This window comes from Nerophis ophidion, linkage group LG10 (genome assembly GCF_033978795.1).
Source record: "Nerophis ophidion isolate RoL-2023_Sa linkage group LG10, RoL_Noph_v1.0, whole genome shotgun sequence".
In the NCBI taxonomy this organism is placed as follows: Eukaryota; Metazoa; Chordata; class Actinopteri; order Syngnathiformes; family Syngnathidae; genus Nerophis; species Nerophis ophidion.
The window spans coordinates 16,742,071-16,765,813 of NC_084620.1; the positions used below are offsets into that span (position 1 = coordinate 16,742,071).

The 23,743-nt window shown below is 41.7% G+C and overlaps 1 protein-coding gene across 1 annotated transcript; it reads left to right on the forward strand.

Annotated features, from left to right (window-relative positions):
* The first annotated feature begins 3,765 nt into the window (after positions 1–3,765).
* LOC133560303 (SH3 domain-containing protein 19-like) lies at positions 3,766–23,613 on the forward strand. The gene is made up of 14 exons (XM_061912682.1): positions 3,766–4,147; positions 14,897–14,933; positions 15,518–15,558; positions 18,734–18,797; positions 18,881–19,022; positions 19,115–19,271; positions 19,348–20,256; positions 20,781–20,892; positions 20,965–21,399; positions 21,488–21,726; positions 21,803–21,831; positions 21,905–22,079; positions 22,158–22,237; positions 23,114–23,613. Exons 1-14 carry the CDS (start codon positions 4,051–4,053, stop codon positions 23,219–23,221), a joined length of 2,625 nt encoding a protein of 874 aa, XP_061768666.1. The 5' UTR covers positions 3,766–4,050; the 3' UTR covers positions 23,222–23,613.
* Positions 23,614–23,743: the final 130 nt, after the last annotated feature.

Consider the following 23,743-nt stretch of genomic DNA (forward strand, 5'->3'; position numbering starts at 1 on the left):
AATTCCAAAACAGAAAGTGCGAGATTGTCAGACATTTTAAAACAAGCTATTAGTGCACTTTTGTGCATGATGTCACAAAGATGACATATCAAAACAACATTAAATTAAAGTTCACTTTTTGTACAGAATGCCATTACAATAGTTTAAAACATATAAAGTGCACTTTTGTGCATGATGTCACACAAGATATTTCAATAACTATAAAAAAAAAATGACCCGCATAATAGGAAATCCAACAGGGTATGTCCTTCGCTATGTGCTAGGTTACTGCGGACGTTATCTCCTTCTGTTTTATACTGTTTTTGTTATACGGTGTACATGTGGAAATGGTTGCTTGGGCATTTTGTTGGCTGTTCCACCGGCCGGAGATGTTGACATGCGGAGTTTCAAGCACTCTTCATTCTCTAGCGGGTGACTTTTCAAATGATGCTACAAATCAGCAGTGGTGCTACTTTTTGTAGCAACGCTTTTGCCACATACTTATTCAACAAGCCAAACCACCGCCAGACGATTGAGTACATGCTGTTTTTTTTGGGACTTAATTCTTCCTTCATTTGTTACCAGATTCGCACCTTCTTTTTCTGGTATTACAACTCGCACAGCTCTGTTAGCACCACTGCTAATGTTACCCTTGTTGCTACCTCTCTTCCCGGCGAGGGTGAGTGACGTTGCGCGCGCGTCAACTTTGTGATGTATGTTAAAAAAACGTGCTTGTTTTAACTCTCAGTGAGGAGACACATGAAACCGTGAAAAACGCATACAGTGTAATGCCCGCAGCTAAAAGCAACTGCGTGAGGACGTATACTCGAATATCACGATATAGTCATTTTCTATATCGCACATAGACAAACTCACTATATATTGAGTATATCAATATCCCCCAGCCCTAGTAACATGTAGTATTAGGAACCGAGTGACACACATACTGTAAATCAGGCCTGACTAGTTTGTTGCCTAAGAGGGCTGTATTGGAATTGAAAAGAAAAACTGCACAGTAATCCTTTTTAGGATACAAAACAATAAAAGGGTTGTTGTCGGAAATGTAAAAAACATAAACACGATCCTGGTTATGCCTAATTTGTTGTAGCATAAGAAGTAAGAGCAATAAGACAAAATTATCCTCAGCCAGCGGCACATTTTAAGTCAGTCCAAAATGGTTTGTACCAGAAAAGGGCTGCTGTAGAAACTGAAAGTGAAATAAACAAAGGATGAATACAATGTTGTTGGGTAGGAAAGATGACATTTTTATTAGGAAGGGGTGCAATTAAGTCAGGCCCGACTATTTTCCTGCATAAAAGGGCTGCTGTAGAAACTGAAAGTGAAATACACAAACAAATACAATTTGTTTGTATTGTGTTTATTTTGAATGTCTTTGGTGCGTCTTGAAAACGAGATCTGCATCTCAAGGGGTCTTCCATCAATAAATACAAATTCAAATGTGATCAATGATTGACTGATTTTACAGTTTAGCACCTCTCTGTGTGCAATTTTTACTTTCCACCCACTGTCTGAATACTTTTGTATATATGTTTATAGTATAATATTTAATATTTAAACAACACATCCAGAACATTCGTTCTCAGGACTGGACTGTGCACCTTGCCTGCTTTTGCTCTATTTTTATTTTCTTTCCTTTGTATGTTTTGCATATTTGTAGACTGTCGCACTGATACTGGAGTTGCTTTTAATCTCATTGTACCTGTGTATGTGACAACAAAAAGGCATTCTAATACTCACAAAGATAAACACTTACATATTCCCCTGCTGACCCGTAAAGAGTTCGTTACCTTAGAACAGGGGTCACCACCTTTTTGAAACCAAGAGCTACTTCTTGAGTACTGATGTGAAGGGCTACTGGTTTGATACACACTTAAATAAATTGCCAGAAATAGCCAATTTGCTCAATTTACCTTTAATAAGTAAATCTCTCTCTCTCTCTCTCTCTCTCTCTCTCTCTCTTTCTTTCTCTCTCTCTCTCTCTATATATATATAAAAAAAAAGGGTATTTCTGTCTGTCATTCCGTCGTACATTTTTTTTTCCTTTTACGGAAGGTTTTTTGTAGAGAATAAATGATGAAAAAAACACTTAATTGAACGTTTTAAAAGATATGAAAACAAGAAAAAAATGAAAATTAAATTTTGTAACATAGTTTATCTTCAATTTTGACTCTTTAAAATTCCAAATTCACCTGAAAAAAGGAAGAGAAAAACTTGCTTATTCGAATCTTTTTGAAAAAATTAAAAAAAGAATTTATGGAACATCATTAGTAATTTTTCCAGATTAAGATTCATTTTAGAATTGTGATGATATGTTTTAAATAGGTTAAAATCCACTCTGCACTTTGTTAGAATATATAACAAATTGGACCAAGCTATATTTCTAACAAAGACAAATCATTATTTCTTCTAGATTTTCCAGAACAAATTTTTTAAAAGAAATTCAAAAGACTATGAATTAAGATTTAAATTTGATTCTACATATTTTCTAGATTTGCCACAATAATTTTTTTGAATTTTAATCATTATACGTTTGAAGAAATGTTTTACAAATATTCTTCGTGGTAAAAACAGAAGCTAAAATGATGAATTAAATTAAATTGTATTTATTATTCTTTACATTAATAAAAAAAAAAAATACTTGAACATTGATTTAAATTGTCAGGAAAGAAGAGGAAGGAATTTAAAAGGTAAAAAGGTATATGTGTTTAAAAATCCTAAAACCATTTTTAAGGTTGTATTTTTTCTCTAAAATTGTCTTTCTGAAAGTTATAAGAAGCAAAGTAAAAAAAATAAATGAATTTATTTAATCAAGTGAAGACCAAGTCTTTAACATTTTTTCTTGGATTTTCAAATTCTATTTCAGTTTTGTCTCTCTTAGAATTAAAGCTAGCAAAGCTAGACCAGCTTGCTAGTAAATAAATGAAATTTAAAAAATAGAGGCAGCTCACTGGTAAGTGCTGCTATTTGAGCTATTTTTAGAACAGGCCAGCGGGCGACTCATCTGGTCCTTACGGGCGACCTGGTGCCTGCGGGAACCGTGTTGGTGACCCCTGCCATAGAAACATAAACGGTCTAGTCTGACAAACAAAAACACACAGGGTGTGTGAGAAAAATAAAGAATACATTTCTTGCAATACTTTTTTCAACGGCTTCACGGTGGCAGAGGGGTTAGTGCGTCTGCCTCACAATACGAAGTTCCTGCTCGGGATCTTTCTGTGTGGAGTTTGAATGTTCTCCCCGTGAATGCGTGGGTACTCCGGCTTCCTCCCACTTCCAAAGACGTGCACCTGGGGATAGGTTGATTGGCAACACTAAATTGGCCCTAGTGTGTGAATGTGAGTGTGAATGTTCTCTGTCTATCTATGTTGGCCCTGCGATGAGGTGGCGACTTGTCCAGGGTGTACCCCGCCTTACGCCCGATTGTAGCTGAGATAGGCGCCAGCGCCCCCCGCGACCCCAAAAGGGAATAAGCGGTAGAAAATGGATGGATGGATGGACTTTTTTCAACATTCTTGTCGTACCAAATGCTTCAGCATGCACATTAAAGCAGACTTCAAATGTTCTCGATAAAGTGACGTCACCGTGTCAGTATGTGCACTCGTACTGTCCTCTAGTGGCAAACAGTTGAAACTGCTGCCATTTTATCTTTTAAAAAATGTTTTTCCATGACAAAATATAAACTCTCTTTTGAAACGTGGTATTAATTTTTAGTTGATATCAATGCACAATTGTATGCATGGGATATCATATTTACATACGTGACGTCACAGCGGCCACTGGCGGAACTAGACGCTTATTGAAGCTGGCGTTGACGCGGTAGAAACTTGGGAGAAAGTCAACACAGCAACAAGTGGTTTAACTTTTGCGGGCAACCGCTGACTTTCGCCCTGAAGGACTGCTTGATATCTGTGGCGCTGTCGGCCGAAGAAGCCAGGCCGGGTGTCTTTGGGCTAAAGTGAACGTCGTGTGGAAGGTTCCGACGGGTCGCGACATCGGTACCTACCGACACCGACACCGACACCGACACCGACACCGACCCGGAGACGAGACATGGCCGAGGCTCGGTCGGAGGAAGAGGAGGAAAACATGAGGAGGAACGCTGGAGAACGTACACATGTGCTCCGACGCCAGTCTAACAGCGCCGAAGGTAAAAACAACAAAGTGAATATATTCGTGCACACAAAATGCTAACTTTTAAGTACGCGAGTGCGGGCGAAACTGCTTTTCCTCCCCATGTTTGTCTTGTGTTACTTCACTTGTTTCGTGTCTACAATTTGGCTGTTTTAAAGAAGCTGCCGCTCAAATATAAATATACAAATATGTACATAAATAAACAAAGTGCATCGCTCGAAACTAAACGACTGACTGGTATGCACCTGCGCCCCCAGCAGGCTTTGCTGGCAACAGCAGACAAGGACCTTCATAAAAGTCCTTCCTTTCAGCTCCTGACTGACCATGGCTGTGTAGGACGGAGGAACATGCAGAACAATTAATAATGCTGCAATCACTAAAACGCAGCAGAATTTAAAAAAATACATGCATACATGTGTTCATGTTTTTAAGAGCAGGCTTAAAGGCCTACTGAAGCCCACTACAACAGACCACGCAGTCTGATAGTTTATATATCAATTATAAAATATTAACATTGCAACACATGCCAATACGACCGGTTTAGTTTTCTAAATTGCAATTTTAAATTTCCCGCGGAGTTTCTTGTTGGAAACGTCGTGAAATGATGACACGTGCGCGTGACGTCACGGACTGTCAGGAAATATTAGCGTAGCACTATTTGTGGCTAAATGTTGTGTCTTTTCATCGCACAATTAAACAGTATTCTGGACATCTGTGTTGCTGAATCTTTTGCAATTTGTTCAATAATAATGGAGAAGTCAAAGTAGAAAGATGGAGTTGGGAAGCTTTAGCCTTTAGCCACACAAACACACGGTGATTCCTTGTTTAAAATTCCCGGAGGTGAAGCTTTACTATGGATCAGAGCAATCAAGCGAACATGGTTCCTGACCACTTGTCAACCGGCAGGTTTCGGTGAGAAAATAGTGTTAAAAAGTCACCTCTTACCGGAGATCTGTGGAGTTTGCGCCGTCCTTGTATCTGCCGTCGACTTCCCTCAGACACTGGCATCAAGACCACCCGTGGACACACCCCTCCGACTATCAGGTACTATTTAATCTCACTAAAACACTAGCAACACAATAGAAAGATAAGGGATTTCCCAGAATTATCCTAGTAAATGTGTCTAAACACATCTGAATCCGTCCCAATGCAATCGCCTTTTTTTTTAACTTTTTATTTTTATTTATTAATTTTTTCTAGTCCTTCGCTATCAATATCATCATCCACAAATCTTTCATCCTCGCTCAAATTAATGGGGAAATTGTCGTTTTCTCGGTCCGAATAGCTCTTGCTGCTGGAGGCTCCCATTAAAAACAATGTGAGGACGTGAGGAGCCCTCACCCTTGTGACGTCATCGTCTGCGACTTCCGCTAAAGACAAGCCTTTTTTATCAGGACCAAAAGTTGCAAACTTTATCGTCGATGTTCTCTACTAAATCCTTTCAGCAAAAATATGACAATATGGCGAAATGATCAAGTATGACACATAGAATGGACCTGCTATCCCCGTTTAAATAAGAAAATCTAATTTCAGTAGGCCTTTAAGAACCACCTTTTTGATTTGGCTTTTACCTAATTATTTAATTGAAGGCATTTGTATTTTACTTTTGATCCTATTGGCTATGCAAGATTTTATTTAGTTATATTTATTTACAGTGTGTATATCTATCTATCATATATATATATATATATATACATATATATATATATATATATATACATATATATATATATATATTATTTTTATTGTTTTCTATTACAGAATCGTTTTGAATCAGAACAATATCGTTTTTGAATCGAGAATCGCGTTGAATCGAAGAAATCGATATATAATCGAATCGCAACCCCAAGAATCGATATTGAATCGAATCGTGGGACACCCAAAGATTCGCAGCCCAAGTATTTACATTTGTTCCACTTGTGTGCAGTCTCCTTTACCCCCTACATTTGCCAGAGTAGTAAGCAGCTGAGGTTGTTGTTTCGAGTCCGGGCTTCACACTCCTCCGTAAATATGTTTAAACAAGTCCGCCCACTTCTCGTAGCTTTGCGCATCGAAAGGAAGTTTGTAACAATAACAAACAACACTTAACTGCATATATTGTAGTTTAAAGACTACGGCTGAGTAAAAACACATCAAGACAGTTTCACTGATCAGTGTTCTTCAGCACAAAGCATTCATTCTACATTTCCAAAGCTCCTTTGGTTCTTTTTTCACTTTACAAGTTTATCATAATAGAGATTAAACAAGAAATAAGAAATAAACAAATCGCTGCGGTTGTGGTTTTGAAAGAGAAGTTTCAGTTCAACCAATCAGGGTTCGACAGCACAGCCCATCACCGAAATGTTCCTGGTTGATTTGGAAAGACCCACCTAGCTAGGAAGAACTCAGGAAGGTTCCTACAAGAACTTAATCCACTTGGGTAGTTTTTGGTGGAAACACAGGGGGAACTTTATCTAGTAAGTGGGGCAGTTCCTGAAACAGTTCTTGTGGTGGAAAAAGGCCTAATGTTTCTTAAGCGCCTCCTAGAGGACCGCAAAAAATGTTTCTCAGCTGTGGCCTTTATGGTTTTATTACCATTTTCCACCACATGTGGCAGTAATAACAATATCAATGAAACAGAATAAGTATGAAGCTAAAGTCATGGAGAAGTTTCTTCTACCCAAAAGATATGACTAAAATATTGAAGCCTTACGTTAATTTGCGCTTGAATTATCATTATTTATTATTAATTTAATTAGAATCAAATAATTTTAGCACTGTTTAATTGTATGTACATCTATTTTTCATTAGTTTGAATCCCTTCGTTTGCAGTATATTCGATTAATATTTTTACTTTTGTAATCAGCCTGATCTAAGTTTTGATAATATTTTTTGTAATTAACACATGCTGTCATATCATTTGACAAGGTCTATCCTTTTAATCGAATCCAATCAACTTTATTTGTATTGCACATTCAAACAACAAAAATGTTTCCAAAGTGCTGCACAACAATATTAAAAACAATATTCAAATATTATCCTTAGCTCCTCCAATGACTGAATAAAAAATATCCATTCTTCCATCCATTTTCTACCTCTTATTCCCTTTGGGGTTGCGGGGGGTGCTGGTGCCTATCTCAGCTACAATCGGGCGGAAGGCGGGGGAATAAAAAATGTATATACATAAAATCAATATAAAACAATATAAAGGTAAATATGATTAAAAACAATTTTAAAGGGTGAAACCAATTAAAACAATAAATACAAATCAAAATTTAAAAACATAGAGGATCACACAACTTACATTAAAAGCCAAAGAAAAACAGTGTGTCTTGAGACGAGACTTAAAACACTCCACTGTGGGAGCAGTTGGAACATGGAGGGGCAGAGTGTTCCAGAGCTTAGGGCGGACCTCAGAGAAGGCCCTGTCTGTCTCCCATGGTTTTAAGTCTGATCTTGGGCACCACAAGCTGGCTCTCGGACCTCAGAGCCCGCGCGGGAGTGTAAATTTGGATGAGGTCCGAGATATAATGAGGTACTAGTCCATGCGAAGCTTTAAAAGCAAACAGCAACATTTTAAAATCTATTTTAAAATGAACAGAGAGCCACTGCAAAGTTTCAAGAATTGGGGTTAGATACTTGTGTTTCCTGGCCCTTGTTAAAATGGGTGCTGCCGCATTCTGTACTAACTGCAACCGGGAGAGAGCTTTTTGGTTAATACCAGCATAAAGTGCATTGCAGGCGACTTGAAAGAAAAGCATGTACGACTCGTTCAAAAAGGTTAAAAGATAAAAACGGTTTTATTTTTCCTAAAAGACGAAAAAGACAAAAACAGGATTTTAAAACGACATTGACTGGTTTGTCAAGTTTAGAATCAATGTCTGAAATGACGCCAAGGCTGGTGACTTTGGGACGCACATTATTTTGCAATGGTCCCAAGTAAGTGAGGGCCGGACCAAAAACTACAATTTCTGTTTTTCCCTCATTCATTATTAAAAAAATATGGGCTAACCAAGCCTTGACGTCGCATTGACATTTGAGAAGGGGTGTCAGTGGGCCGTGGCCTTCTGAAATCGGTCCATACATTTGGCAGTCGTTTGCATAAAAGTGATAAGACACTCCATGCCTCTTAAACATCTCTCCAAGAGGTTTTATATTGCTACTGTTATTTAAATGTATTGTTATTGCTATTATTTGTATTTTACTTGTTGTGGTTTATTTGTTACTAGTTTACATCTGGGTTTTTAAAACTAATTTTAAAGTCAATCTTTGTGTGGCGGGTGGAGACGAGACCGCTGGCTTATAGCGTGCACAGGTTGGATTAACAGAGAGCATATGCTGGGGATATTAAGCCCTGCAAGGTAACACAAATTAGGAGGAAAATATGACTGCAAAGCCAATATTCCCTGGTGTGGGAGAATTTCAGCTTCAAATGAGTGAGCAAGATAAAACAATTAGCACAGATGAATATGGAAGTACTCCAAATTTGTTGGAACAAAAAAGATAACACAGCAAAACCACCTGACTCGGTTATTCCAGTTTTTGCAAACAGAGAACACTAAATTGGCACTAGTGTGTGAAATGTGAGCATGAAGGTTGTTTATCTGTTTTGGCCCTGCGGTGAGGTGGCGACTTGTCCAAGGTGTACACCGCCTTCTGCCGGAATGTAGCTAGGATAGGCACCAGCACCCCTGCGAACCTGAGAGGGACAGGTGATACAACATGGATGGATGTCTACTTCTTTAGGATAGTAAAAAAGTTCTTGACAGCCCATTTACAGTGGTAAAAAATAGTAATACGAAATAAAAGTTGTTTGCATTTAAAAGGGTTACTTGCATTTGGATTATTATACGTATTTTTATGATTACATTATTTCTAAATTTGGTCTCAAAGTGATGCTGATGATCAATTGTGGGACAATATATCGTTTAGCAAAATTTGTTATCGTCCAAGGCCTTGTACTCACCCAAGTATTACATTCGGACACAATACTTTTCTTGCGGTTGTGATTATAATTGACAATTATAGCCAACAGTTCTGTCCTTTTTATATCATGGGGCGACTTGTCAAGGGTCTACATTTTTCTTAGTACCATTTTTTTTTAGTACCATTATGACTGGAGAGTTTGAGTCATTTTGTCTGCTGTCAGCTGAGCAGATGATTAACAACTAAGTAAGTTGATAAGAGACTATAGCAAGTCACCGCCTCGCTTCAAGTCCTCCAACCGACATGTGAGCATGCCGCCAATCCAGGGTCAAAGTTGACGCACGTGACATCTGGTCGACTGTCTTCCGGCAAGGTTATATTTGAATCTGGGGTACTTTCTGTCTCACCATACTAGCCAGATTGTCATCTTTTGCCTTGTAGCCGTGAGTCAGCGTTAGTTCGAAGACACCTCTGCTTGTCTTTGACTTAGCAGGTATTCCACCTATTTACAAGGCTTAATAAGGAGCATACCTGGTGTTGTTTTCTTAATAGGACAGAGGTGTGCAAACATGTTTCTCTGAGGGCCACATATCTGTACAGGTTGCAGGCGGGCCACACTGTACATTACATTGTACATTAAAGGGGAACTGCACTTTTTTTGGAATTTTGCCTACCTTTCACAATACCTATGTAAGACAAGAACACATACATTTTTCTTTTTTAATGCATTCTAATTTGTGACTGCACTGCAACACCACGCTGACTCCTTGTTTTGAGGAAAAAAAACGACTAAAAACTAATTTCCTCGCTTCAAAATAATAGTGCAATGTGCCACAGCCAATCTGACAGCGCTAAAAAAAATAAAAGTTGTACTTAAAGCACTTATTGATAAATTCAAACAGTTAATATGCCTTGACCTAAAATACTGTTTAAAATAAGTGTAAGGATTTTTGTACTGAATTAACAAACATTTTATTAAATTGGATTTTACACACTCTACGGTGGTAAAATAAGTGTAAATTAGAAGGAAAAACTGAATGTTGTTTTTTATATTAGATAGATATAAGGGAAAAGGGTGGAGTGCCATCTCCGGGTTGGGGAGGAGACCCTGCCCCAAGTGGAGGAGTTCAAGTACCTAGGAGTCTTGTTCACGAGTGGGGGAAGAGTGGATCGTGAGATCGACAGGCGGATTGGTGCGGCGTCTTCAGTAATGCGAACGTTGTATCGATCCGTTGTGGGGAAGAAGGAGCTGAGCCGGAAGGCAAAGCTCTCAATTTACCGATCGATCTACGTTCCCATCCTCACCCATGGTCATGAGCTTTGGGTCATGACCGAAAGGATAAGATCACGGGTACAAGCGGCCGAAATGAGTTTCCTCCGCCGGGTGGCGGGGCTCTCTCTTAGAGATTGGGTGAGAAGCTCTGCCATCCGGGAGGAGCTCAAAGTAAAGCCGCTGCTCCTCCACATCGAGAGGAGCCAGATGAGGTGGTTCGGGCATCTGGTCAGGATGCCACCCGAACGCCTCCCTAGGGAGGTGTTTAGGGCACGTCCAGCCGGTAGGAGGCCACGGGGAAGACCCAGGACACGTTGGGAAGACTATGTCTCCCGGCTGGCCTGGGAACGCCTCGGGATCCCCCGGGAATAGCTAGACGAAGTGGCTGGGGAGAGGGAAGTCTGGGCTTCCCTGCTTAGGCTGCTGCCCCCGCGACCCGACCTCGGATAAGCGGAAGATGATGGATGGATGGATGGATAGATATATAGATAAATAGTACTTTATTGATTCCTTCACGAGAGTTCCTTCAGGAAAATTAAAAATTCCAGCAGCAGTGTACAAAGTTGAGATCAATTAAACTGTAAAAAGTAAATAAAGGGGGTATAAATGGAAACAAAATAGAACAATATTACAATAAGAATAAGAATTAAAAGCAACAATGAGAATAAAAATATAACAGTAAAATAAGAATATAACAAGAGAAACTAGGTTGTAGTGACCATGTTATGAAAACGGATTGCACTGTTATTGTTTTGCATCCCCTGTCATCCGAGTTCCCCCGCCCCCCTCCCCAGAGAGAAGATTTACAGTCTATTGGCATGTGGGACAATGTGCCACCAAATGTAGGTCTTTAATGTTAGCGCTTATAATAACAATATTGCAATTGTTATTTAAATGTATTGTTATTGCTATTATTTCATTTTACTTGTTGTGGTTTATTTGCTATTAGTTTATATCCAGGTTTTTAAAACTAAATTTAAAGTCAAGTTTTGGTGGTCCAATAAATACTCATGTTTTCAAATGAATGAATAATCAATAATCAATTGTGATTACAATATCAATCAAAATAATCCTGATAATTTTTTTGGCCATAATCATGCAGCCCTTATCTATAATCTAGAATTAACTTTCACCAAGTGAGAGGTGAGAGAGCAGCGCCCCCACTGATGTTACTACAGCAGCATAAGCCATAGTGACCTCACTCTGATCAATGTGCCACCAAATGTAGGTCTTTAATGTTAGCGCTTATAATAACAATATGTCCAATATTTGGGTAATATTCAGGTCACAAAATGTAAATACGATTAATTTTTTTTTTTTACAATTCTTTGGGCAGAATAGACACAATGAAATCATGGCTCTGATTAGCTCTATTGTAGGCTGACTTTTATTTACTGTACGTTAAAAGAGCCACATGTAATGTGGGCAGAAATGGTACTACAGTCACGGTCAAAATTCTGTAGTCCCCTCCCTCTCGCCATGATTGAGGTTGCCAGATACGAAGCCGAATCCAGCTCGATTTTGATTGATTGAGACTTTTATTTGTAGCTTGCACAGTACAGTACATATTCTGTACAATTGACCACTAAGTGGTAACACACGAATACGTTTTTCAACTTGTTTAAGTCGGGGTACATGTTAATCAATTCATGGTAATTCATGATTCAATCAATGTCAATCAATGTTTATTTATATAGCCCTAAATCACAAATGTCTCAAAGGACTGTACAAACCACTACGACTACGACATCCTCGGAAGAACCCACGTATTGATGGACTGAGCTACTCCAAGGTACTTCAAACTTTCACTGCCTCTTACTCGGGTTTGAGGTGCTGGGATCATCATAGCTGAATAGACAAGCATTTTGTCAATAATAAATCTCTAACCAACACATTTTACACAGAATGAGGCTATTTTTTGGAAGAAGTACATCATGCCTGCGTACAATATCACAACAAATGGCAATCATGTGGTTATTGTCAGTACTATCAGAAAACAAAGACTAAAACAAACTACAACCAACACTAGCAATGGTTATACTGGTAAAAATAAGTAGAGCATGAGCAGCCTAATGTTCGCCCACAACTAAAGAGGAACGATTTTACCAAGGTATGCCTATAGGCTACACAAATGAGGAATTCTTCAATCATGTGATTTGGCTGTCTCCATACCTTTCACATTGCCATACTGACAGCCGTGCTCATGTTGGAATCCATTTTCTCAGCGTATCAGCATATTGAGAATAAAAAAAGGGACTGACACTACCCATGTCCACATAGGTTTTATTTGTCAAAAATATATTTTGCCCTGTCAGTTCGAATACACATCGACATACAGGCATATATTTCCCCTGTTAGCCTATATGTCGATGTGTCATTGACCGGGCTAGCATGCTAAGCATTAAACTAGGAGCAGAGCACCGCCACACTAAGCATTTGTTGCACAAACATACTACAGGTAGCTTTGTTAGACAAGATCATAGACTGAATTGGACAATTTAGTTTACATAAAAAAATGTTAATTTCCATGTATTACAAGTAATAAGAAAACGTAAATGCCTTACTTACCTATCAAGGAGGAAATAAGCAAGTTTGGCGTCAGATAAAAAAAATCTTCTCCGCCTTCAATCCTCTCCATCCCCGATACAAATCCTTGTTTTGTTCATGGCTTTGTCATGAATAAGTTCAGAATCGTAACAACGTCTTTTAAATTTACTAAGGTCTGACATGTTTCGTAACTTTACCATTGGCAGTAGCTAGACAAAGAGGGCGGTGCTTAACTGGCAACCTGCGTGTGTCTCACTCACTGACTTTCTAATTGGTCAAACGGTAGAGGGCGGGACCTCGAAATGAAAACAATAACTAGATTTCGGGGCTTCAGATCTAATTTTGAAATGATCAGATCCTGGCCGAACTACTATTATCAGTTATAGAGGTATGCGAAAAGAACATGATTTATAAATGCCTTTTGACATATCAGGGCCATTTAATGATGACTTGACATGAAATTATTACATATGGCTCCTTTAATTTACAAATTAGAATGCAGTGATAAAAAGATATGTATGTGATCTTCTTGTCTCATATAAGGATTGTGAATTATAGGCAAAACTCCCCCAAAAATGCAGTTCCCCTTTAAGGATGCTTAAGTCAATCGAGTGTGAGTCGATACATGCTAAGCTATCTGAGCAAAACACCCACATTCTAAACTATGCTTCTGCCACTGCTCCCGTCAAAAGCCGTCGTGAACCATACAGTGTTCCTCATCAGGAAATGCCTTGCAATTTGGCGCCGAAATGAAAGGGCCGTTGTTTCCTTTTTCCAACTCGGTTAGCAACCATGGCACTCGTCATCTATTTAGCTTGTTAGCTTCTTTGTCACTAGTGAACAATGCTGATTAAAGAGTAAAAGAGAGTGTTATTGGAGCTGGAACTAATTGATCTGTTTCAATCTGTCGCTTTTATTGCAAATGTTGATCGAATGGCGTTTGTGAAGGTGGGCTGTATGCTTTCTGAACGACTCGTGTACACGCAGAAAACTGTGTTTTAAAAGTTGACCAATCACAGGATTATTTTGCGAGCTGCAAGGAGAAGTTTGAAGGGTATGAGTAGTGGGTTAAAGATCCATCCACCCATTTTGTACCGCTTATTCCCTTTGGGGTCGCGGGGGGCGCTGGTGCCTATCTCAGCTACAATCGCGCGGAAGGCGGCAAGTCGCCACTTCATCGCAGGGCCAACACAGATAGACAGACAACATTCACACTCTCATTCACACACGAGGGCCAATTTAGTGTTGCCAATCAACCTATCCCCAGGTGCATGTCTTTGGAAGTGGGAGGAAGCCGTAGTACCTGGAGGGAACCCACGCATTCACGAGGAAGACATGCAAACTCCACACAGAAAGATCCCGAGCCTGGGATTGAACCCAGGAATACTCAGGACCTTCATTTTGTGAGGCAGACGCACAAACCCCTCTGCCACCATGAAGCCCTGGGTTAAAGATGTCAGAGCAAATGAGTGTAATATCTAATAATATGTCCAATAAAAACGAATTACATTTATTGTTAGAATATGTTGAGTGCCAAAAACAAAACAAAAACAAGCTGCAGGCTGTAAATGGCCCCTATATTGCACTTTCGGCATCCTTGCCTGCCTTACTAGAATTGCTTTGTGCTCTTTGTGTCGACTCAGCACCACTGAGCCATCTCAAACAGGCGATCTTGAGCCTCAAATGTGCACTTGGAGGGAGGGGTTACACTCCAATGCTGCTGCAGCACATCTGGAAATGTTAAAGCGAGAGCGATGATGACTCGCCCGCTGCAGCCAATCACAGCACAGCTTCCTGTAGGAAAGTTTGCCAGCACTGTCTGGAGAACCGAAGTGGAAGGAAAGACACAAAGAAAATCTGTCAAGGTTTGTAAGAGCAGAAGACGGGCCGGGCTTCCTTGGACTAAAATATTATTTTCGAACGTGGAAGGTTTCTTAGCGGACCTCCTTAGGATGGCCTGTGGATGATTAACAGCTAGTGACATCATTGTTGATTAATCAGTTGATGCTTCCTGTCTCAGTCTCTATCTGTGCCCCGCAGGTCATCCTGACAGGAGGAAACCAGAGAATCGTCTGAGGTACAGCACTTTACTGAAACTTTGCAATGTCTTGTGTGTGTGTGTGTGTGTGTGTGTGTTAAAAGTCAACACAGGCTACGTGAGGTTGTTGTACAATAATATTTGGTGTGTTATGATGAATGGAATGTTAATAAGTGGCGGCAATGTTAGTAACACTTTTCTCATACCCGCTTTTGTCTTTTGTTGCTCTTCAAACTTTTGTCTATTCTGCAGTGTCTCTATCTCCCTCACCCCCTTTTCTTTTTGCTCTGACACACTCCTGAAAGTATTTGTTCCGCCGGCTGGTCGGCATGGTAACGTGTCAGTGTGTGTTTATGGGAGAAAACAGTGAACTGGAGCATGGTTGAGTGTTGTTAGTGCACACATGGCTGTTGTTTATTGCGGTGCGTCACATCTGCCCACGCTTTCAACCGAATGAGACCAAGTTGGAAAGAAAAAAGTACATACATTTGACCTTTTCTAATCTGCTTAGCAACAGGGTTTTTTTTTCGGCTTTCAGACCTCCCAAAACATCTTTAAATCTGTTTGACGACTTGGGCTGAAATGTTGGACTTAGCAAGCGTCTTTTTCTTCTTTCTCTGCAGTCAAGGTCCTCTGTGGTCCCTGAAAGCAGCCCTCAGGAGAAGTGAGTCCTCCGCCTCTTTAACCGGCTTCTTTTCCAGCTCATGTATTCCGCCTGGTTCCGCCCAGGACTCGAACCTGGGTTGTCCGGCATTTGAGACGAGTGTGCAAGTTACCGAGCTAAGAGCCCAACCTATTAAAGTGGTACCCAGCACTGCTCTTAACGTTGTCAGGGTGTGAGGTTGACCAATATACACATGGCCCTGGCTGGCCTCTGTTACACTCGCTCATATAAAGGCAAGGCAAGGCAACTTTATTTATAAAGCAAATTTACAACAATTTTTAAATTGAACCAAAGTACTTTACAGGTTAAAAAGCATGGAGCAAAAACAAAAAACAAAACAAACAAAAAACATAAGCAATGAATGAGCTAAACAAGATAGATGCAAAAGCAAAACGGTAAAACGGTCGAATAAAAAGTAAAAAATTGCAAAATAATAATAATAAAAGTGCAAGAAATAGAAAAAGAAAAAAAAGTACAGTGGTACTTTAATTTCCTTAAGTCTATTTTTTATGTCGATGAATATGATTGCCAAAAGTATATCTTGAGCTTTGTACCCTGTCTCAGTTATCCTACGGCCAAATCTTGTATAACAGTCAGTGGTCATTCACTCTGCTCAGCCCTGCAGCACTAGTCACTGACCTTAGAGTTCAGAGATGTCAGTATGAAATCCAGTGTGGTTCGTAAAGCTTTAGAAAGTAGCTACAATTTTGCTTAACAAAATAGTGTAACCGAGAGTCTTACATGGATGATTGCTGATGTCAAAACTTATTGTGAAGGAAGTCGGACAGCCATGAATTTGGAAATAATTTTATTGACATCCAGCTCCGTCTCACTGCCTAACAATACAGCCCAAAGACAAACAACACATTCAGGCCTTCACAAAAAGACCGCTGCGCGTTTCAACTTGACTATGTGCACCGAACATAGTAAAGGTCTCAGAAAAGTAGCTTGCACTTGCCCGTTTGCCCACCTGTCATTCTGCAGAATTGAGTGCTCAAACAAAGGATTTTGTTGTGTTATTAATACAGTAAAACCATGATTTACGAATCCCTCATAATGCACACTTTTTTATTATTTGTCAAATAAAAATCAAACAGGAATAATGTTTTATGTACGAACATTGTTCAAAGTGTACACACCTTTACTAAAATATGGACTTTAGTCAAGGTTCGAGCCCATTATTAATGTGTACATTGTTTCTTAGAGAGAAATTAGCTTTAATATACACACTTTTCTATTTACAAACCCTGTTCAAGAAGCAATTAATTTGTAAATCAAGATTCCACTCTATACTTCTAAAAAAATGTTTTTCTTGCTTATAATTGAGATTGGAACTATTTTTTCACACATAGACCCATGTCCAGTGAGGGCAGTGTGAGTCCTTGAGTATGATGGCAGCATTCTTATGATGGCAGCGTTTTTGTGATGCAACTTCCATCCACCCATCCATTTTCTACCGCTTATTCCCTTTGGGGTTGCGGGAAGTGGCGCTGGTGCCTATCTCAGCTACAATCGGGCGGAAAGCGGGGTACACCCTGGACAAGTCGCCACCTCATCGCAGGGCCAACACAGATAGACAGACAACATTCACACTCACATTCACACTCTAGGGCCAATTTAGTGTTGCCAGTCAACCTATCCCCAGGTGCATGTCTTTGGAAGTGGGAGGAAGCCGGAGTACCCGGAGGGAACCCACGCAGTCACGGGGAGGACATGCAAACTCCACACAGAAAGATCCCGAGCCCGAGATTGAACCCTGACTACTCAGGCCCTTCGTATTGTGTCAACCTAGCTGGAGCGTAGTAAGAGTGAGTGTAGAGTTTGAGCAGAAAATGCCTTATTGATGTTCATCTTTTGGTGTTCAAGTCATTCTAATAGAGAGATAAGAAAGGGCTTTAATAGAGTCCAGAAGTAATTGGTTCATAAATTTAATAAAGTCAGGGGAAAAAACAAAAGTGTGTCGAAAGAAATGGCTGTTAAAAATATCACTTTCACCATCTTGTGGAATACAATTGAATCGGGGTGTGTATTTCTACCTTTAAGGTGCCATATGTAATAATTTCATGTGAAATCATCATTAAATAGCCCTGATAGGTCAAAAGGCATAATAAATCATGTTATTTTTTAATACTTTTATAACTGATGACAGTAGTTCAGCCAGGATATGCTAATTTCCCGAAAAATTGTTACTGTGTTTATTTTGACGCCATGCCGTCCACCGTTTTACCAATTAAAAAGTTTGCGAGTGTGTGACATCCAGGTTGCCAGTTACGCACCGCCCTCTTCTTCAAGCTACTGCCACTGGTAAACTTACAAAAATTTTCAGACCTTGCCCGTTTGCATTAAAACAGTTGTTTTTTTCTCATTACGACCGGGCGAAGCCATCCTTGCCCAAACACACCCTTCTGGTTTTTGGAGTAGAACTATTTGGGGTTTTGGCACCGACCGTTGAACTTGATCCGACCAATCTAAGTCTAGGAACACGAACGGATGAAGCCTACTTTGATCGGCGGCGAAACGCATGATTGCCAACCTTGAGACCTCCGAATTCGGGAGATAGGGGTGGGGTTTGGTGGTAGCGGTGGGGAGGGGGGGGGGGGGGGGGGGGGTATATTATAGCGTTCCGGAAGAGTTAGTGCTGCAAGGGATTCTGGGTAGTTGTTCTGTTATGTATATGTTGTGTTACATTGCTGATGTTCTCCCGAAATGTGTTTGTCATTCTTGTTTGGTGTGGGTTCACAGTGAGGCGCATATTTGTAACAGTGTTAGTTGTATATACGACCACCCTGTTGATCAAATATATTCATTTATATGTTTGTAAAAGCTGCATATATTAGGTGACTGGGCCGCCACGTTGTTTGTATGGTGATAAAGCATACATGATGACAGGTTGTAGAGGACGCTAAAGACAGTGCCTTTAAGGCACGCCCCCTATATTGTTGTCCGGGTGTAAATCGGGAGAAATTTGGGAGAATGGTTGCCCCAGAAGATTTTCGGGAGGGGCACTGAAATTCGGGAGTCTCCCGGGAAAATCGGGAGGGTTGGCAAGTATGGCGAAATGTCTTCCAAGACATACCGAGCAGTCCAGTTGCGAACGATTGAATGCACTAAAATGACCTTTAGGTAATGTGATTGCAACAACAGCAATATTTGAGAAGTTTCCTGTTTCAATCAGCCACCAACAGGCCCACGTCTTTGTCCGAGGCACCGCGAGAAAGCTTCCGTGACGGAGGCAGGAGGTAAGAGGAAGATAGACAGACGTTTACTTTGCAATCTTTTCGCCATCATATTTTTTAAATATTTTCATTTACTTCCTGATAAGGGGCTCTAGTGCCAGACGACCAGAGATCACCATCCTGTCAGTTGAACCGCTCCCTTCCACTTCCTGGTTGCCTGGAGCATTCCCGCCGCCTCCTCCTCCGGCTGCACAAATCTGGGGTCCGACAATTCCGCCATCCGTTCAGGTAGCATAGCTTCCAATATGCTTTACTGAGTTGCGTTGAACATCTGCTGTGCTTTATGCGTGTTCGATTTTGTCTACATTTTCCCGGCCCAGCCTCCGCCGTCCTACGACGAGGTGATCCGCGAGAAGACACAGGAGCAGGGTGTGCACACGTCTTCACCCTCCCTGCCTTTGACTCATCCAGCCGATAGGACCACCATCTCCACCCAGACGGACACCGGATCGTCTCTTCGCAGTCAGGAGTCTTTAGGTAAGACAAAGTTCATTTGTTTCAAGGCCTCCTTTTGAACCTGCATAACATGAGTGAAGATTGTGTTTGTCTTCAGCGGGTCGTGCCAAGCCGCCACGGCCGCCACTCCCCTGTGCTGTGTCTCAGGATGATGCTGACTCACCTCTGACTCCGACTTCTGAAGGTGGCCAGCAGCTCCCCACATTTGATGAAGCAACGCCCAGTACCACGTCCCATATAAACGAAGTAGGTCACCCTAGGCCACGCCCCCGATCCAGGCGCTCGGTGCCCTCTGTCAGCAACGAGGTCAAGGTTCAGACTTTAGTCAAACTGCGCGAGGACGGGTTGGCCACACTAGCCGCCCGTGCTAACGCTGACATCAGCAAAAAGGAAGTGATTCAGGGTAAATACTTTCAAGAGCTGCTGGAGGCCTTCAGCGCTGACGACTGGGGCTTCCCTGAGGAGGGGCCAGGTGACGACAGCGGCCTCAGCCAATCAGAGGAAGAGGAGGACATGGCGACCCTCAAGGCCAGGATCCAGGCATTTGAGCCACAGGAGCAGGAGGGGCAGCATAATGACGAGAAGGTTGGCAAAAAGAAACCTGAACCAAGACCACGCCCTCGACTCCAAAGGCAACCTGCCAAAGTACTTCCTCCAACCATCGCCCACAAACCCAAAAGCCTCTCACATGTCCCCCGGGAACTTAACACTCTGACAACTGAAGCCACGCTTGAGGAATTTAATGCCCAACCAGTACCAGAGTCCCTCCCACCTTCCCCTGCACCCATTCCAACCCCTAGGTTACCATCGACAAAACCCCCCCCCTCCGCTAATGAGACTTCATCCACAGAGAAGTTTCCGTCCAGGCCCCCGGTCGCCCCTCGAACCATAGCTTCACCCAATGATAGAACCCCTATGGGTGGAAATGTGACCCCAACACGGCCCCCGAGACCCTCCACGCAGATCAAGAGGGAGGCTCAGACAACAAGCACTATGCAGCTAACAGGTCAGTTATTCTGTGTCGTATACAGTGATTCCCCCCATACCTCCTTAGACAAGCCTGCCTTATGTTTATAGCATTCAAAAAACACCACATTCATCTTTGACACCAACAGTGTCAAACTATCTGCGCCATTGTTTGCCAACACAAAAAAAACTACAATAAAGGCACATATCCATGTTACAGGAAGTGAGTCTTCCTCGCCGACAAAACGAGCAAAGCAACATGTTGGCTTCAGTGAGAAGAAGTAACACGTTAGCCTTCGACAATGTGTCTTTTCACAGTAAAAGTGCATTGTGGGTAATGTAAGCTGTGAGCACAATGCAGCTTTTCACAGACGCAATGCAAACATGAGCGCTGCCAGTGAGAGTTTGTTCTGCAGCCTTAATATTGGCTGATTGTGAAGTCAGAAGAAGCCTCTTGTCGGCCACACATGGGGCACGTGACTGCTAAGCTGCTTGATTCCATAGAAACAACAGTGTGAAGTGTCGCTGTATCTTAAATCGCTGATGTGCTTGTTGTCTTTTTAGATACCACGACAGAACCCACTCTGGTCCTCTCCACAGCTCCAGCTTTTGGCAAAGCGCAGCCACTGGCCCCGACAAAGGGTGAAAGTATCTGCCAGCCTTCCCTCCCTTCTCGGTAAGAGCCACCTGTGCTGCTTTCTTCTGGTAAAGTAGGTTCTCTTCCAAACAAAAGTCTTCCTCTCTACAGGCCTTCAAGTGTAAGGTCCCTCCCAGTCAGGCCATCGTCCATCAAATCTGTGCCCGCCCGACCGCCTCCTCCCACCAGTGTCTCGTGTGTCATCCAGCCTCCACAGATGCCATCCAATCAGGCGCAGGGTCAAAGGGCGTCAAAGAGAGGGCCGCCTCTGCCACCCCGCCCTCACCCTGGACACCCAGTCTTTACCAGCTACATGACAGCAACGCACTCACAGGATACAGATGACAAACATGAGTCCAAAGTGCTCCAATGTCAAACAGGCATGTCTCACAAACAGGACATCCTCATTGTCTTGGACGACCCTTCGCAGCCAGAATGTTTCATGGACCTGCATGTGGTCCCCCCGCTCTCAAAACCCAGTTTGGAGTTTGTCGAACAGTCAGAGTTGCAAACTATACAGAAACATCAAGAACCGCCTCCCACCAGGTGCCACGCCACAAACATCAACATATGTCTCTTTAAGAAAACACTCCTTTTGTTGTCCACTTTTTGACATGTGTGTATATATGTGTAGTGGACCTCGCTGCGTTGCCCTGTTCAACTTCGAGGGAACGCAAGATGATGAGCTAACCTTCTCCCAGGGTGATGTCATCGGTCTCTTGGAGCTCATAGGGACAGAGTGGGCGCGGGGCCACCTAGCCGGGCGTGTTGGGCTCTTCCCACTGAGCTTCACCCAGATCACACAGCCTCTCCCACCTGAGGGAACGGAAAAAGCATCATTGATCATGCATGAGGTGGTGAAAGAAAGTCCTGGTAAGCTTCCTGCTTCACCTTGTCACTTGAATTTTCATATTTACATGAAATAACGCTGTCATTATTCTATCTTCAGAAGCTCCGCAGTCTCTAAAAGACGCACAGGTTAGTTTAAAGCTGCAAAATGTATTTTAACGGTACACATTATTCCTACTAATCTGTGCTTAATTGCGTTAAGGTGGAGGAGTGGGCGGTGGCACTGTTTGATTTCCCTGCTCAGACCACAGAGGATCTCTCCTTCCAAAAAGGGGCAATCATCCAGGTGACCGAGCATATCGACTCAAAGTGGAGGAGGGGCAGACTGGACGGTATTGAGGGACTTTATCCCGCCGCCTTTACCAAGGCCTGCCAAAGTATGACACACACACATGCACACACACACAAACAAATTGATGTGCATTACCCATCAAACATTTTTGTTCTGCTTCCAGCTCCGCCAGTTTCAGGGAGGGGCATAGCCACAGTTCTGTTTGGATTCACAGCCAAGACAGAGGATGAACTCACAGTGAAGGTAAGCTCCTTTGTTTATTTTTCCACACCGTTTTTCTGGTGCTTCTTATTCTATTATTATCTTATTCTTTACATGTAGGTATTCTACTAGCACATTCCAAAAAATGTTTAATATGTTTTTGTAATTACGACAATGACGACAACAATAAATTGACAATTTGATCGATCCATCCATTTTCTACCGCTTGTTCCTATTGGGGTCGCGGGGGGTGCTGCAGCCTATCTCAGCTGCATTCGGGCGCAGTACACCCTGGACAAATTGCCACCTCATCACAGGGCCAACACAGATGGACAACTTTTCCACTCACATTCACACACTAGGGCCAATTTAGTGTTGCCAAGCAACCTATCCCCAGGTGTATGTTTTGTGGAGGTGGGAGGAAGCCGGAGTACCCGGAGGGAACCCACGCAGTCACGGGGAGTACATGCAAACTCCACACAGAAATATCCCGAGCCCGGGATTGAACTCAGGTCCTTCATATTGTGAGGCACATGCACTAACCTCTGTCACACCGTTCTGCCCCACAAGTTTTATTTTTCTCATATTTATTTATTAACTCAAAGTATTCCATCATGAAAAAAGTCCACTTAATTCTAACTCAAATTCATTTTGAACTTTGATTGATACCATTGACACCAACACATTCGTTATACATTTTTTACCTCAGATGTTTCCCAGAATTCCACATTCTCCGGACAGTAAATGTGCCAATTGAAATAAAATATCCCACTTTCCCACTTTACCAAACACAAATTACCTTCAATCTTGTGAATTATTTCTACTTCCTTTTTTCTTAAAGCTTCCTATCAACAAAACATTAAGGCTAACAACGCGACCCATGTCGGTCCTTCTTTAACTCTTGTTGTTCTCCTGCAGGCTGGTGACATCATCACGCTGGTGGAGCCTGTGGACGAGCAATGGATTGTGGGAGTTGTGGGAAGTCAACGTGGAATGGTGCCCAAAAACTATGTTTGTCTTCTTTGATCAGCTAAAGTGGAACTAGTTGGGATCATCCACATGTGAGTGAAGTCCACAATATTTCTCTCCCTTTTGGTAAAACTAAAACACGCCTTCTTGAATCCATAACCCTGAGCTAAATGTTGTCCGCTATCATGGTGACAACATCTTTTTAGGTTGAAGATCATGTTCTTGTTGGGGTCCAATGAGTGTCCAACAAATTGATCTTTAGAATACACTTTGGTTTGTGGAAATTCAAGGGACTTTTCTGTGTGTCGTCATGTTAAGGCACGGTGGCCTGCGTTGTCAGGCCAACATGTGGTACACAAGGCGTCACAATGTTAGGGATGCTAAATGCACATTGTTCAAACAAACATTCCAGTTTTTAATCAGATTAAATGATGAAAAATGACTTTTAACTTGACTTTTATCATTTTCTTTCTTGCCATGTTGAAACAAACACAGATATATTTGAAAAGGCACACTTCCCCCACTTGTGTTTAAAAAAATACAATAAAAATACCCTCCCACAACAGTGGCTTCTAAAAA